Source organism: Balaenoptera ricei, chromosome 9 (assembly GCF_028023285.1).
Source record: "Balaenoptera ricei isolate mBalRic1 chromosome 9, mBalRic1.hap2, whole genome shotgun sequence".
Taxonomy (NCBI): domain Eukaryota; kingdom Metazoa; phylum Chordata; class Mammalia; order Artiodactyla; family Balaenopteridae; genus Balaenoptera; species Balaenoptera ricei.
The window spans coordinates 22,514,575-22,532,215 of record NC_082647.1 but is presented as its reverse complement, the minus strand read 5'-3'; the positions used below and the strand labels follow the sequence as shown (position 1 = coordinate 22,532,215).

The following is a 17,641-nucleotide window of genomic DNA, read 5'->3' as shown; positions in this document are numbered from 1 at the left end:
ATTGTGGTGACTATACCACATGAACTTGAAAAGAATAGCTTTTCTAAAATCATTGGAAGTAGTGCTCTACAAATGTCAATTAGGTCAACTTGGTTAATAGTGTTGTTCAGGTCTTCTGTATCTTAACTAATTTTCTGTCCTTTTGCTCTATTAATCACTGAAAAAGGAAGGCTGAAATTCATAACCACAATTGTGAATTCGTATAATTTTTTTAGTTCCATTAGTTTTTCTCTCATATATCTTAAAGCTCTGTTATTAGATGCAAACATATTTAGTCTTACTATGTCCAGGTGACTTGATTATTTTATCATTATGAAATGTCCTTATGACACGAAGAAGTCTAAGATGACCCACAAAATTTCCTTCCCCTCTGGTATACATAACCTGAATAATCTCCAGGGCTGTTGATGTGATGGGTTTTACTCCATGGATTAGGTTATGTTTTATTGGCACTATTGACCTGAGACTGGGGAGATTATCTGGGTAAGACTGACCTACTAACACAAAAAACAGAAAGTTTTCTCCAGTTGGTCACAGAAGAGGAGTCTGAAATTTGCAGCATGAGAAGGATTCAGTGCCCTTTGCTGGCTTGAAGATGGAGGGTACCACATATCAAGGAATGAGGGTGTCCTCTAGGAGCTGAGTGAGACCCCTTGCTGACAGCAAAGAAATGGGGAACTCCGTTATACAACCACAAGGAACTCAATTCTTCCAACTACAAGAGTGAACTTGAAAGCAGATTTTTTTTTCCCCGGAGCTTCCAGATGAAAACTCAACCTGGCCAATTTGAGCCTTGTGATATCTTGACTAGAGAAGCCAGACATGCCATGCTTGGCTTCTAATGTACAGAATGTGAACTAATACATGGGTATTGTTTTAAGCTGCCAGGCTTGTGGTAATTTGTTATGCAGCAACAGGAAACCAGTATGGTCCTTCTTTATCTCTTAGCAATATTCCTTATTCTAAAGTCTACTTTCTCTGATATTTATATAGATGCTCCAGATTTCCTTTTTTTTTTTTTAAATGGCATCTCCTGATTTCTAATAGCAGCAACTGAAATGTATTCATAAGCATTGTTTTTTTTTGTTGTTTTTTTGTTTGTTTGTTTTTGTTTTTTAAGATGAGGCACTTTTCTGTTCTCTGGCTGAGTTATTTCTGTTAGCTTCTGAACTTTCATTAATTGCTATTTTGTACAAAGACATCTAATTTATTTTTTATTTATTTATGTATTTATTTATTTATTTTTGGCTGTGTTGGGTCTTCGTCTCTCTCTGTGCGAGGGCTTTCTCCAATTGCGGCAAGCGGGAGCCACTCCTCATCGCGGTGCGCGGGCCTCTCACCATCGCGGCCTCTCCTGTTGCGGAGCACAGGCTCCAGACGCGCAGGCTCAGTAATTGTGGCTCACGGGCCCAGCTGCTCCGCGGCATGTGGGATCTTCCCAGACCAGGGCTCAAACCCATGTCCCCTGCATTGGCAGGCAGACCCTCAACCACTGCGCCACCAGGGAAGCCCCAGATTTCTTAAGATTAGTGTTTGCATGTTATAGTTCTCCATCTTTTTATTTTAGTCTATTTCTTTGTATATCAAGTCGTTTCTTGTAGTCATCAGATAGTTAGGCCTTGCTCTGTTATTCACTCTGACAAGCTCTGCCTTATAATTGAGTATTTACATTTAATTTAATTACATATATTGTCTGGCTTATGTCTACCATCTTGCTACAACTTTTCTATTTCTTTCCTCTGATTTTTGTTCTCTTTTTCTGCCTTCTTTTGCCCTAATTGCATATTTTTTAGTGTTTCATTTTATTTCCTCTAATGCATTACTGGTTATGCCTCTTTGTTTTTTATTTTCTGTGATTGTCCTATGTCTTATAATATCCGTCTTTAACTTGTTACACTGCACCTTCAAATAGTATTATATTTAATATTAAGTATGAAACTATATACTTTTACATACCCCTCCTGTCATTTGCACTCTTGTCATATATTTCACTTCTACATATATAAATCCCACAATACATTGGTAATATTTTAGTTTAAACAGTCAAATATGCTTTAAAGAAATTACAAAAGTGAGAAAATTTATTTTTTTTAACCCACATACTTGCCATTTCTGATTCCTCTGTGTGTGTGTGTGTGTGTGTGTGTAGATCTGAGGTTTCTTCCTTCAGGAAGAAATCATTTTCCTTCAGGTATTATTTTCCTTCAGATTGAGAAATTTCATTAACATTTCTTGTAGTATAGTAGTGTTGGAGACAAATTATTTCAGCTTTGTGTTTGTCTGGAAAGGGGTTATGTCACCTTCATTAGAAAAAAAAACCTTTATATTTTGGAATACTAGATTTATAGAATAGTTGCAAAGAAAACAGAGAATTCTCATAAGTCTCTCACAATTTCTTCTGTTTCTAACATCATACATTTGTCAAAACCAAGAAACCAACATTGGTATATCTTTATTAACTAAATTTTAGAACTTTTCCCATTAATATCCTCTTTCTGTTCCAATATCCTATCCAGGGTGCCACATTGCACTTAGTAATCCTGTGTCCTTAGATTTCTTGGGTCTGTGATAGTTTCTCAGTCTTTCCTTGTGTTTTATGACCGTGACAGGCTTGAAGGGTACTAGTCAGATATTTTATTCAATGTTCTATGATTTGGAGGTTTGTTTTTTTTTTTTTCATAGTTAGACTGAAGTTGTGGGTTTTTGAAGGAAGACCACAGAAGTGAAGTGCCCTTCTCATCCCATCTTATCAGGAGGTACACGATGTCCACATGGTATCAATGGTGGTGTTAGCCTTGATCACTTGGTTAAGGTGGTATTTGCCAAGTTTCTTCATGATATAGTTAATATTTCTCCCTTTCCATACTCTATTCTTTGGAAATGAGTTGGAAAGTCCAGAAAGGAAGAAATTATATTTCACCTGCTGGAGTGGCATAGGCAATTAATAAATGTATTTGGAAGTATCTTGTCACTTTCATTTTATTTCATTCATTCAATATTTTATTTATATCAGTATGGACTCATGTATATTTGCCTTGGGTTATAATCCAATACTGTTATTATTTTGTTGCTCAAATTGTTTCAGATTTTGGCAGTTGGGAACACTTTCAGGTTGGTTCCTATGTCCCTTTGTTAGGCCCTCCCCCATCATTTTATTTTTTTGAGAATTTTCTTACTTTCTGTTACTTCAAGATACTCCTTTCTTGTATTTTCTTCACCCCAATCCTAGAAATCAGTCATTTCTCAAAGATGCCTGTTTTGTTTTATTTTACTTCGAAAATGGTACATGGAAACTAAAATCTGAGCACTGGGTTTATTCATTACTACTGGGATGCTTTTAGGCCCTCTCAGCAGACAGAGCTGCATAATATATTTATGTATACTAACTAATAAATACAAGTATATCTATAATTGTTTCTGCATGTGTGTATATGTGTGTATATATACATACATATATATAAGAGCACAGACGAGTTCATATATATAATACATACATGAGTTCATATTGATGCCTTTGCCTTCAAAACCAGCACTGTAAGGTTCATTTTAACTTTCCTTTCTTTCTTCTCTGTCACTTCCCTTGTCATAGTGAGGAACCTGATTCCCACCATCCACCATCCATTTACTTAGTTGTTCATCTTCGATATACATGTAAAGCAATTTTAGAATTGTGAACCTGTACTCCAATGAGAAACAAATTTACCAGGTATAATTCAGTTTTTATGCATAGTTTCTTTTGTCTTTAGCCTTAAAGCTTCTAGTCGAAATGCAGTTTCCAAAGTTACTTAAGGTCAGTTCCTTTTCTCCCTACACCCTTAAGTGTGGTTATGGCATACATTTGTAATACAGTTAAACTTATTTGTCACAGTTTACATTCCATCCTGGGATTCCCCCAACATCCCAGTTAATCTATATCTATAATTACTATTATGATTACTGTAGTATTATAGTAATAGTAAGTCTTAAAATCAGGTAACATGGTTTTAGGGTTTTTTTTTTCCCCAAAATTGTTTGGCTATTCTAATTTCTTTGCCTTTCCATGTGAATTTTAGAATAAGCTTATAATAATCTACAAAATAGTTGACTGGGATTTTGTTTGGGACTGCACTGAATCTGTAGACCATATTTGATGGAATTAACATCTTAGCAATATTGAGTCTTCCAGTTCATGAGCATGGTACATCTTTCCATTTATTTAGATCTTCTTTATTTCTTTCATAAATGTTTTTTGGTTTTCCACATACAGATCTTGTACATATTTTGTTAGATTTATACCTAAGTCCTTTTTGAGGGTGGTACTATTGTCAATAGTATTGTTTTTTAATTTCAGGTTCCAATTGTTCATTGCTTGTACATAGGAATACAACTGGCTTCTGTATGCTAAGCTTGTATCTTGCAACGTTGCTAAACTCAATTTTTAGTTCTGGGAGGTTTTTTTGTAGATTCTGTGGGATTTTCTGGATATATAATCATGTTGCCTATGACTAGTTTATTCCTCTCTAATCTGTATATATTTATTTTTCTTACCTTATTGCACTAGCTAGGAACTCAAGTACAATGTTGAACAGGACAGGCAAAGAGGACCTCTTTGCCTTGTTCCAAATCTTAGGAAGGAAAGCATTCAATCTCTTGTCATTAAGTATAATGTTACCTGTATGAGTTTTTGCAGGTACCATTTATTAGGTTAAAGAAGTTCCCTTCCATTTCTAGTTTCCTGAGAACTTTTATCATGAATCAATGTTGAATTTTGTCAAAAGCTTTTTCTGCATCTACTGATATGGTCATATTATTTTTATCATTTAGTCTATTAATATGGTGAATTATATTGATTTATTTTCTTCCCAGCTGTATTGAGATATTATTTACATATAACATATGTAAATTTAAGGTGTACAGTGTGATGATTAGATACATGTATATATTACAAAATGATTATCACAATAAGGTTAGTTAATATCTCTATCCCATCACATAATCATAATTGTTTGTGTATGTGTGGTGATAACATTTAAGATCTACTTTCAAGTATATAATACAGTATTAATAATTATAGCTACTATTATACTGATGACTTTTAAGTGTTGATCCAGTCTTATGTTCCTAATATGAACCCCACTTAGTCATATGTATTTTCCTTTTTATCTATTGGTGGGTTCAGTTTGCTAACATTTTGTATCTAACTCATGAGAGATATTATAGTTTTCTTTTCTTGAAATCAGTCTTTGTCTGATTTTTGTATTTAGGATAATGCTGGTCTCATAAAATAAGTTGGGAAGTGTTCCTTCCTTTTGTATTTTGTATAAGATAGTATGCATAGTTATGGTGTTATTTCTTCTTTAAATATTTAGTAGAAGTCACATTGAAACTGTCTTTTATAGGGTTTATTTGGGGGCAAGTTTTAAACTACAAATGTATTTTCTTTAATAGATATAAGGTTATCAGAACTATCCTTATCTATTCCTTCTGTGGTGAGTTTTGGCAATGTGTGTCTTTCAAGGAGTTGGTCCACTTTACCAAACCTTTTGAATTTTGAGACATAGAGTTGTTTTTTTAACATTGCCTAATTACCTTTTTAATATCAGAGGGGTCTCTCTTCTTTTATTCCTAATATTGGTAGTTTTTATCTTCTCTCTTTTTTCTTGGTTAGCTGTGCTAATATTTGGTTCTTACTGGGGAGTAGGGGACATCAGAGAGCAACAACATGCCTAGAAAATCAGTATGCAGTGAACTCAAGCACTGGTCTAAGAACACCTGTAGATTTTTGACTCTCAATGAAAAATTGAATTTCTTGGTATCAGGAGGGCTAGTGCTATTGATCCTGCTGGGGACCTCTGTACTGAGATGAATGGTGAATTTATGTTCTAGCATAATTCCTTGACAACCTGAGTTACTCTAGTTGCATCAATAAGTGGGTGCCTTTAAACGTGGGTCTAGAATCTTTTGTGATAAGAGATTAATTAATGGCTCAAGGTCCTAGAAACTTGCTTAAGAGCTCCTTTTTTGAGATAGTTAAAAGCTGGTTCTTTGGGAACATCTTTAAAGTAAATAAATCTGTAGCCATACTGATCAGAAAGAAAAGAGAGAACAAAAATTACCAATATCATGAATAAATGAAGGGATATCACTACAGCTCTAACAGACATTAGAAAGATAATAACATTTATGAAAAAATGTATGCCAATAAATCTGACAATGATTCAAACTACCAAATCTTTCTCAAGAAGAAACTGGTAAATTGAATAGTCCTGTATCTATTATAGAAATAGAATTTGTAGATTTAAAAATCTTCCTTCCCCACAAAACAAACTAACTGACCAACAGAAACCCTCCAGGCCAAATAGCCTCATTGATGAATTCTACCAACAATTTAAGGGAGAAAAATACCAATTCTATACAAAATTTTTCAAAAATGGAAGAGGAAGACATTTCCTAATGCATCTTATTAGGCCAGTGTTACCTGGCAAAGACATTATAAGAAAAGAAAACTGGATATCAATATCTTTCATGAATATAGTCACAAAAATTTTCACAAAAGTTTAGCAAATCAAACCCCAATCAAATAAAACATCATTTGCATTTACTTAAGAGGAATATGTCCACACAAAGCTTTGTATGTGAATGTTCATAATAGCTTAATTTGTAATACCTCAAAACGGAAACAACTCAAATGTCCATGTACAGATGACTAGATAAATGAGTAAATGAATAGACAGTTGATGGCTATATAGTTGATTCCACATAACTAGGAATACTATTCAGCATTGAAAAGGAACAAAGTAACAATACAACAACATGGATAGATCTCAAAATCATTATGTTGAGTGAAAGAAGTCATCCAAAAAAGAGTACATACTCACAATTTTATTTATATAAAATTCTAGAAAAGTCTAACTAACCTATAGTGACAGAAACTGGATCAGTGATTGCCTGGGGATGGGGGTGGTATACAGGAGGTAAGAGAAGGAAAATAAATGCATCACAAAACAGCAGGAGGAAACTTTGGGGGTGACAGATAATGTTCATAATCACTAACTGGATTATGGTGGTGATTTCAGGGCTGTATACGTATGTCAAAATTCATGAATTTTAAATATATGTGATTTGTTGTATATCATTTATATCTCAATAAAATTATTAAAAATTCACCCCCCAAAAAAGAGAGAGGGCTGAGGAAAGCTTTTAAGTGGACTTGGTCTCTGGCAGTCATCCATCTCTGGCTCACCCACTTGCCTAGTTCTCATTCTTGGGTTTCCTAGTACCTTGATCCTCCCTCATTTTGACTCTGTATATTAGCTTTTATTTCCTATTGCGGCATCAGCAGCTTATGGGGTTAGAACTTGGGGACGGTACTGGGTCTTTTCACTCTTTCCCTTAAGCCCCTGTTATATCCTTAGTTTGCTGTCTGTCATTTTCAATGCTAACACCATTTCCAAAGCAACGGTTTTTGTTCCCTCTATACATCCTGTATATAGTCTCTGCCCCCATAGGCTGAGGCCCTTCCATTGCCTCTCTATAAAACTAAAAGTTTAATGGTAGCAAGAATTGCAGTCAGTTTACTTTCTAGTGCCCTTGAGTTTTTAGCCTTAAAACTCCTTCCTTGGATTGCAGAAACTTGAAGACAGTTTCACCTCTGAAGATGGTCCAGGCCCCTACATCCAGGGCTTTGGGCCCCATCTCTTTTGAGAGGGTGGCAGAAGACCTCTTTTCCTTCATGTTCAATTTTCCTTCTTTTTCTGGGAATCATTTTAACCAATTTCACAGCCTCCAGCTGCTTCATCTTGAGAGCAGAGAGTGCTACACTAATAGCAGGCAGTCCTCCCAGAGCAATTTATGGCTTCACAGCTCTGAAAATTACAGTCATTTACAGTCTTCTCCATTAGTGCCCTGACCCCATCCAGTTATGTCTGCATATTTTTGGTTCCTGATGTCTAAAGCTTCTTGTTGCTTTACTACCTGATCTCCCCAAGCTGAAAATGTACTTCTTCCATTTCCTGGGGGCCTTCTAACCTGTATACCTGTTCAATATTCAGATCATAGGGTCACCTTTGTTTGTTTTCTGTTATTGGGTTCACTAATTCTATTACAAACCTGTAGTTTTCCAGAGCTAGTTCTGTGATAAGAGAAATTATCAGTGAATTCTGATTCTTCCTGAAGTCCTATTACTTAGGCTAGCCCTGTCTACCTCTCTGCTATGAGCTATGTAGTTTTGCTTAAAACTTCTCTCATCAGTCCAACACCAGTGTCAAACCCAGACATGGCTTCTTGTGGCTCCCCTTCAGTGAGTCTCACCATTTATTCACCCATCTAGGCCAACCCAGAGGTTTAAGGGAACCCCGCTCCCTGGCTTGTTGGTCTCAGCAGCCATTAAATGCAAGCCAGGGATGCTTCAGTAGGGTTGTTCTCAAACTTTAGAGTGCATTGCTTTCACTTAGAGGGTTTATTGAAACACAGATCGCTGAGCCCACCACCAGGGTTGCTGATTCAGGGGGACGGACCATTTGCATTTACCAAATTCCAGATGATGCTGATACTGCTGGTCAGGGGACTACACGTTGAGAACCACTGCTGTAGTCCATTCTCAGCAATTGCCCAAGGCAATATATTATCCACCTGTCCCTATTCCTCTTTCCTTTGTTATTGGCTATTGTTTTTAGCTTCACGTCTGTCCTCTGTGCACATCCCAGGCTTGGTTCTCCCAGTTGTTCCTTACTCCATGCCCTTTGACTGATCTTCCTGGCTTTTTCTGCTCCGGGAAGTCCCTTCTCTAGCTCCAGTCTCTTGGGGTTCCTATTTCAGTATCAAAACTCTTAGCCACTTTGAAGACGGTGTCCAGACCTACTTTTTTTTTTTTTTTTAATGTTTCCTCTTTAATTTATTTTATTTATTTATTTATTTTTGGCTTTGTTGGGTCTTCGTTTCTGTGCGAGGGCTTTTTCTCTAGTTGCTGCAAGCAGGGGACACTCTTCATCGCGGTGTGCGGGCCTCTCACCATCACAGCCTCTCTTGTTGTGGAGCACAGGCCCCAGACGCGCAAGCTCAGTAGTTGTGGCTCATGGGCCCAGTTGCTACGCGGCATGTGGGATCTTCCGGGACCAGGGCTCGAACCCGTGTCCCCTGCATTGGCAGGCAGACTTTCAACCACTGCGCCACCAGGAAAGCCCCCAGACCTACTTTGACCAAGTCTTAACCCCCAAATCTCCTGGCCATGGTTGCCCAAGCCATTTCCCCTCAATCATTGCCTTGCCTTGAAACTAGCTAATTATTACCTCTGAATTTTATGCTAAATAGCTCTGGACTTCTCCCTCTTAAATCTGCCATCTCAAGTTATTATCATGGGCACCAAGAAGGAAGCTCCCTGGATTTATTTTTATTATTATTTCTCTATCAATAGCTCTCTGAAAGCACATTTCAATAGTACATTCTGGGATAGAGGCTAGGAGATAGTCAAGTGTATCTCAGTTTCTGCTCTAACACAGTTCTCTTTTTTCTTCTGTTAAATCTCTTGAGTGTCTGATCACCCATCCAAACACAGAAACAACTAAAATATCTTCCTTCTTCCTATCTTCATTTCTCAAAGCAGTTAAATCTGTATTTATCCTTTTAAGTACATTTGTTTCATGCAGTATAGTCTGGTTTCTAAGATATCAACCATCCTAGGCAGTGCCTTTTTTCTTCTTTCTCCCTTAAGCCCCTGTTATTTTCCTGTTTGCCATTTCTAAGCTAAGACTGTCTCCAGGGCAACGGTCCTCTGTTCACCAGCGAGGCCTCAGCTCCTGGCACACCCCCCTCAGCGAAGCCCCCTCCACTCTCTATGTGCAAATTGGATTTCCAGAACCTAATGCTCCAGGTGCAGGTTGATTGTTTTTTTCTTTTTTTGGCCTTTGGGTTTATAATTATTTAATTTCTTCATCCACCTCAGTTCAAGAATCTATATTTCCAATTTAATTCTCTCATTCCGCTCCACCTCCCCTTGTTCCTTGCCCTCTAAAATTCACCATAATGGCCAAGACTTATTAAGATTTCGAGGGTCCCCACCCAGGAGAGACAGAAGCAGGAGTGTCCTTTGCTATCCTGTGGTCAGGTTGTAGATGTCCTGCTAATTGCCATGAGCTTGTCTTTCTCCCTGTCTTTTTTTTTTTTTTCTGAGATATAATTAACATATAACATTACACAATGTTTAAATTTAAGATGTATAAAGTGTAGGTTTGATACATTTAAATATTGCAATATGATGACTACAGTAATGTTAGCTCATTCCTCTGTTTTTTAATGAAGTCCTCCTGGGGGTAATTTTCAGTCATCCCAGAGTGCGTAAAAGGAAGGACCCATCCTGTCCTTCACTGCAGTATTCTCAGTTCCTCAGAATGCTGTGATCTGTGATAAAATTTTTCTTCTGCCTTGTGATGAAAGGAGAAAAAAAAAAAGACCAGGTGCCAGCTAATGGTCCTTTTCTGGGGAAGGGCTATCATTTCCATTGTGTCCTTTTTACTTTTGTGGTGTTAAAATGTCCTTTTATTTTTATGACCCTTTGTGGATCTCCCATATCTTATTAAACCTGTGAACTCTAAACCTTCTGGGCTCCATCTCTCTTCTCCACCAATTCTGAGGCAAAAAGCTGCTCACCAGAGCTTGTTGTTGGGAGATGAACTTCCCCTGACCCCAGAAATGGATGTGCCTCTGCAAGAACACTAGATTCCTACTCCTCAAAGAGATGCTAATCCAGACCCTAAGCCAGGGCAGGATCCCATGCTTTCCACATGAGATGTTACCCAGGAATGCAGCTGCTCTTAGGATTTACGTGAGCAGCCCTGAACCTCAGTCCCTTATGCATATACTAGCATTGGTTCTGCCAATCCCTCCAGATGTTAGCCCTGTCCTCAAAATCCCAAATCTTTCTGAATCCTTGCCTGGTTTCTTCTTCTGGCAAAGTGTCTGGACACTGTAAAAACCCCAAGAACGTCCTTTATCCCCAGCCCTTATTCCTTAAAGAAATACTTCTCAAAATTTTCCACCAAAGAATTTCTAATGGCAGAGGAGCCTGAATTCACATGAAGGAGAGTGAGAGGCAGCCTGAAGGGGTTATTGCAAGCAAGAAATTTGTATTTTATCTTAAAAATCACATGCAATTTTTGCATTCTACTTCATAATGCATTCTTATTTGTGTTAATATAAAAGTATTTAAAATTATTTACCATCAAGCACAAGTGGCCTGACACTTCAGAAGTGCAGTATCGTTATCCGGGAGCTTGATTCCAGGTAGCACATGGAAGCAACACCACGATCGTTTCAGCCATCCCCCTATCCCAGAATGGCCACATGGTGTGTCACATGGCCACCCTCGGCTTTACTTGGAAGTCCTTTTTTTCATCTCTAGTCAACCACCTATGTCATTTCCCTCAAGGGATTACACAAATCCTCTCCAAGCCCTATCTTACCTCTACTCCATTCTACAAATTACCCTCTGTTTTGGCAAGGAAAGGGTTCCCCTTGGATGGCATCTTCCTTAACTCCTCCCTAATCCATCAGAGAAGGCTGATATGTGGGTCATGTAGTCAGCTTGGGCTGCTATAACAATTACCATAGAACGGATGACTTACACAATGAAGATTTATTTCTTACAGTTCTGGAGGCTGGGAAGTTCAAGATCAAGGTGCTGGCAGATTCAGCGTCCTGTGAGGGCCTGCTTCTTGGCTTATAGATGGCCACCTCCTCACTGTATCCTCACATGGTGGAGAGAGAGTGTTCTAGTCTCTTTCTCTTCTTAGAAGGAAATTAATTCCATCATGGAGGCTCCACCCTCATAACCTCATCTAAACCTAGCTACCTCTCAAAGACTCTACCTCCTAATATCATCACATGGGGGGTTAGGGTTTCAACATATGAATTATGGGGGGACACACACATTCAGTTCATAACAGTCGGCTTTATGTTATGCTCTGTTAGAAAAGCACCAGAAGATATTTCCTTGGGCGCTGTTATTCTAAAGATTAAAAGCAAAATAACTTTTTCCTTAATTCCAAAAGCAGTACATTATAGTAGTCATCTGCTGTTTATGCCTGCTAAGCTGCCTTTATTCTGATATCAGACCCTCTTTTTTTTTTTTTTTTTCCTCCTTTTGGGAACCACTCTTCAGTACGGGGCTGAGACCACCCTGCCCTTGCTCAGCTCCATGCATGGTCCCGTGACCCATGCCTGGCCATCAGGGTCCCAGGGCTCAGGGAAGGAAATGTGTCCCAGCTGCGTCATTAAGAGTTGGCTCAGGACTTTTCCTGGTGTGACTTTCCTCTGGGGTTGTTAAGCTATTAGGCTGCTGTGTCATCATTACAGGGAGAGAGACAGTCTGAGAATGAAGCCAGCGCAGGGGAAGGAAGAACCAATAGATGAGGAAAGCCTCATTCTCAAAAACTTCAGTGGAGCACCTAGATCCAGCTATGTCTGAATCTACCCCCAGATGACACAATAAATAAATGAACTAGTGACACAATAAACCAATAAATTTTGCCTTTTTTCTTAAATTAGTTTGAGTTATGTTTCTGTCACTAGCAATCATAAGAATCTTGACTAATATAGAAGTCTCTTTGGAAAAAGATAAAACATTATGGAGTATATAACAAAGTGAAATAGAAGTTGAAAGTCTTTTGTAATCTCGTCTCCATTGTAAAGAATTTAACGTACATTCTTCCAGACGTTTTCTAAACTTATACTAAATATTTTTACATCACCTTAAAAATCAGCTTTATTGAAGTATAATTCACATACAATAAAATTTAATAAGTTTAAGTGTACAGTTGACCCTTGAAAAACATGGGTTTGAACTGCATGGGTCCACTTGTATGCAGTTTTTTTCACTAAATTTGTACTACAGTACTACATGATCTGGGGTTGGTTGAATCAAGGATGTGGAGGGCTGGCTGTAAATTATGCTCGGACTTTTGACTGAGTAGAGGATCAGTGCCTCTAACTCCCGTGTTGTTCAAGAGTCAACCGTATATTGTATATATTAGCCATTTCACCACATTCATAATCATGATATAGAGAATGTCTCCACCACCCCCAAAAGTTTGGGGATTTTATGTAAATGAAATCATATAGTTTGTAGTCTTTTGTGTCTGGCTTCTTTCACTTAGAATGCTTTTAAGAAACACCCACATTGCTGCATGTGTCAATAATTTGTTTCCTTTTATTGCTGAGTATCATTCAATTGAGTGGATATTGTATAATTTATCCATTTACAAGTTGAAGGACATCAGATTTTTCTAGATTTGACTGTTATAAATAAAATTGCTCTGAACATTCAACAAGTCTTTATGTGAGCATACATTTTCATTTCTCTTGGGTAATACCCAGTATCAGAGTAATTGAGTCCATATAGTAAGTATGCTTTATAAGAAACAGCCTGGGGCTTCCCTGGTGGCGCAGTGGTTGAGAATCTGCCTGCCGATGCAGGGGACACGGGTTCGAGCCCTGGTCCCGGAAGATCCCACATGCCACGGAGCGACTAGGCCCGTGAGCCACAACAACTGAGCCTGCGCATCTGGGGCCTGTGCTCCGCAACGAGAGAGGCCGCGACAGTGAGAGGCCCGCGCACAGCGATGAAGAGTGGCCCCCGCTCGCCGCAACTGGAGAAAGCCCTCGCACAGAAACGAAGACCCGACGCAGCCATAAATAAATAAATAAATAAAATTTAAAAAAAAAAAATTAAAAAAAAAAAAAAAAAAAAGAAACAGCCTGTTTTCCAAAGAGGTTATATAATTTCATATTCTCATCAGCAATGTATGAGAGTTTCAATTGTTCCACATCCTTGTCAACACTTGGATTGTTAGTCTTTTTAATTTTAGTCACTTTACTGGGTCTGAAGTAGAATTTCACTGTGATTTTAGTTTGCATTTCCCTAATGATGAATGATGTTAAGCATTTTTTTATGTGCTTATTTGCCATTCTTATGTCTTCTCTGGTGAAGTGTCTGTTGGAAACTTTTGCTCATTTAAAAATTGGGTTGTTTGTCTTCTACTGAGTTGCAGGATTCTTATATATGTTGGATACAAGTCCTTTATAAGTTATATGTATTGTGAATACTTTCAGTGTGTCACTTTCCTTTTCATTTTTATCACAATGTCTTTTGAGAACAAAAGGTTTTAATTTTGATGAAGTCCAATTTATCATTTTTCCTGTTATGTTTTATATTTTTATGTCCTAGTTGAGAAATATTTGCCTAACCAAAGCCCACTATAACTTTCCTGTCATGTTTTCTTCTAGAACTATTATGGTTATAGTTCTCATAATGTTTAGATCTGTAATCCATTTTGAATACATTTTTTAATGTAGGCTATAATTCATTTTGAATTAAATTTTGTAAATGGAGTGAGGTAAGATTCCAGGTTCACCCCCACCCCATTTGTGTGTATGTATATATGTGTGTGCTGCATATGGATATCCACTTGTTCCAGTATTATTTTCTGAAAATATTATCTTTTCACTACTGAATTGCCTTGGCACCTTTGTTGAAAATCAAATTACCATGCATGTGGGTCTATTTATGGACTCTCTATTCTGTTACATTGCTCTACATGTCTGTTTTTACACTTATATCACCTTGTCTTGATTACTATAGTTTTATAGTAAGTCTTGAAATAAGGTAGTTTAAGTCCTCTAACTTTGTTCTCTATTTTAAAAACTGTTTTGGCTATTCTACGCTTTTTGCATTTCCACATAAACTTTACAATCAGCTGTTACTTTCTACAAAAAAGTCTGCTTGGCTTTTTATTGTGATTGTGTCAAATCTGTAGCTCAGTTTGGAGAGAATTTCTATTTTAACAATATTGAGCCTTCTCACCCATGAACATGATATAACTCTTCACTTATTTAGATCTTCCTTAATTTTTCTCAGTGATGTTTTCAGTGTACAAATCTTGTAATGTTTTATTTAATTTATCCCCAAGTAGTTCATATTTTTGGATGTTACTGTAAATGGTATTATTTTAAAATTCATTTTTTAATTGTTCATTGCTAGTAAATAGATACACAATTGATTTTGTATATTAACCTTGTATTCTATAATCTTACTAAACTCACTTCTTGGTTCTGGTAAATTTTCTGTAGATTCTTTAGGATTTTCAACATATACAATCATGTTGTATATAAATAGATTTTGTTTTACTTATTCTTTTTCAATATGTATGACTTTTATTTCTTTTTCTTGCATTATTCCACTGTCTAGGGCCTCCAGGACAATGCTGAACAGAAATGTGGTAAGTAGAAATCCTTGCATTGTTCCCTATATTAGGAGGGAAGGCATTAGGGATAATGTCAGCTGTAGGTTTTTCATAGATGTCCTTAATTGTGTTGAGGAAGTTTCGTTATTCCTAATTTGCCAAGGATTTTCATTAAAAATGGATTTGACTTTTGTCAAATGCTTTTTGAATCTATTGAGATGGTTTTTCTTTTTTGGTTTGTTAATGTGGTGAATTACACTGATTGATTTTTGAATACTGAAACAATTTTACATTCCTTGGATAAGCCCCATTTAGTCATGATGTGTCATTCATTTTATATGTTGTTAGATTTAATTTGCAAAACATGTGTTAAGGATTTCTGCATCTGTGTTCATGAAGATATTGGTCTGTAGTTTTCTCTTCTTGTAATGCCTTTGTCTGGTTTCGGGAACAGAATAACGCTGGCCTTATAAAATGATTTCGGAAGTGTCGCCTCCTCTTCTATTTCTAGAAGACTGTGTAAAATTGGGATTATTCCTTCCTGAAATGTTTGGTGGCATTCACCAGTGAAGTCACCTATGCCTGGAGTTTTCTTTGTGAGGAGGTTTTTAACCATGAGTCCAATTTATTTGGTAGATATAGGGATATTGTGTTCATTTCTTTCTTCTTGAGTGATCTTTGGTAGTTTGTATTTTTTAAGGAATTTGTCTTTCATTGAAGTTGTTGAATTTATTGGCATAAAGTTGTCCATAATATTGCCTTTTCATCCTTTTAATGTCTGAGGATCTTTATTCTCTTCTCTTTTATTCCTGACACTGGTAAGTTTTGTCTTCTTTTTCTTTTCCCTGATTCATCTGACTTTTATTAATTTTATTGATCTTTTCAAAGAATTAGCTTTTATTTTCATTGATTTTTCTCTACTCTTTTTCTGTTTTCAGTTTCATCGATTCTGCTCTTTATTATTTCCTTCCTTCTACTTACTTGGGTTTACTTTGCTCTTCTTTTTACAGTTTCTTAAGGTGGAAGATTAGATTTTTGATCTGAGACTGTTCTTCTTGTTAAATACAGTCAGCTCCCCTTATCTGTGGGATGGGCAGTTGGTTGAATGCAAGGATGAGGAACCCAGGGATAAGGAGGGCCAGCTGTACTACAGCCATTTTATAAAAGGGACTTGAGCATCCTTGGATTTTTGTATGGGGGGGGTGGTCTTGGAAAAAATCCCCCCACAGGTACTGAGGGATGATTGTATTCATTGCTATAAATTTCCTTCTTAGCACAGTTTTAGCTGTATCCCACAAATTTTGATGTATTGTGTTTTTATTTCCATTCAGTTCAAATTTTTAATAATTTCACTTGTGATTTGTATTGGACCCATGGATTATTTAGAAATCTACTGTTTAATTTCCAAATACTTGAGGATTTCCATATATTTTTCTGTTATTGATTTATAATTTAATTCCATTGTGGTTAGAGAATATGTTCAAATGAATTCAATCCTTTTGCATTTATTGAGACCTATCCAATATGGTACAGAATATGATCTATCTTGAGCATGATCTATCTTGATGAATATTCCATGTTCGGTTGAAAAGACTGGATGTTCTACTTTTGTTGTGTGGAGTTTTCTTTAGATGACAATTAGTTCTAGTTGATTGATAGTATTGTTCAAGTGTTGTATATTCTGATTTACTATTTCCTTTATAAATTTTTGAGAGAGGAGTATAAAAACCCCTAGTTATAATTGTGGATTTGACTTTTTCTCCTCTAATTCCATCAATTTTTGCTTAAGTTATTTTGAAGCTCTATTACCATATGCATACGCATATAGGATTTTTTTTTGATGAATTAATTCCTTTTTCACTGTGAAATCCTTCTTTATCCATGGTAATATTCCTTGTTCCAAAATCTTTTTTTAAATATTATAAGTCACTTCAGCTTTTTAAACTAATGTTTTCTTGGTATACATCTTTCCTTCCTTTTACCTTTTCAGTAATGACTTTATTGAGATACACTTTATGCAACATATAATTCACCTATTTAAAATTTACAGTGGTTTTTATTATACTCACAGAATTGCGTAACTATTACCACTATTAATTTTTTTAAAAATATATTTATTTATTTATTTTTGGCTGCGTTGGGTCTTTGTTGCTGTGCACGGGCTTTCTCTAGTTGTGGCGAGTGGGGCTACTCTTCATTGCAGTTCGGGGGCTTCTCATTGTGGTGGCTTCTCTTGTTGCGGAGCACAGGCTCTAGGCGCACGGGCTTCAGTAGTTGTGGCAGGTGGGCTCAGTAGTTGTGGCTCGCAGGCTCTAGAGTGTAGGCTCAGTAGTTGTGGTGCACGGGCTTAGTTGCTCCACGGCATGTAGGCTCTTCTCACACCAGGGCTCGAACCCATGTCCCCTGCATTGGCAGGTGGATTTTTAACC

The 17,641-nt window shown here is 37.0% G+C and overlaps 1 protein-coding gene across 1 annotated transcript in view; it reads left to right on the top strand.

Moving 5' to 3' along the window:
* The first annotated feature begins 15,217 nt into the window (after window positions 1-15,217).
* The window catches only part of MEST (mesoderm specific transcript), a 70,225-nt gene continuing 67,801 nt past the window's right edge, over window positions 15,218-17,641 (top strand). The window contains exon 1 of the mRNA XM_059933380.1: window positions 15,218-15,248. Within this exon, the coding sequence (XP_059789363.1) occupies window positions 15,244-15,248 (5 nt within the window). The 5' untranslated portion in view covers window positions 15,218-15,243. The remainder of the gene's footprint in view (window positions 15,249-17,641) is intronic.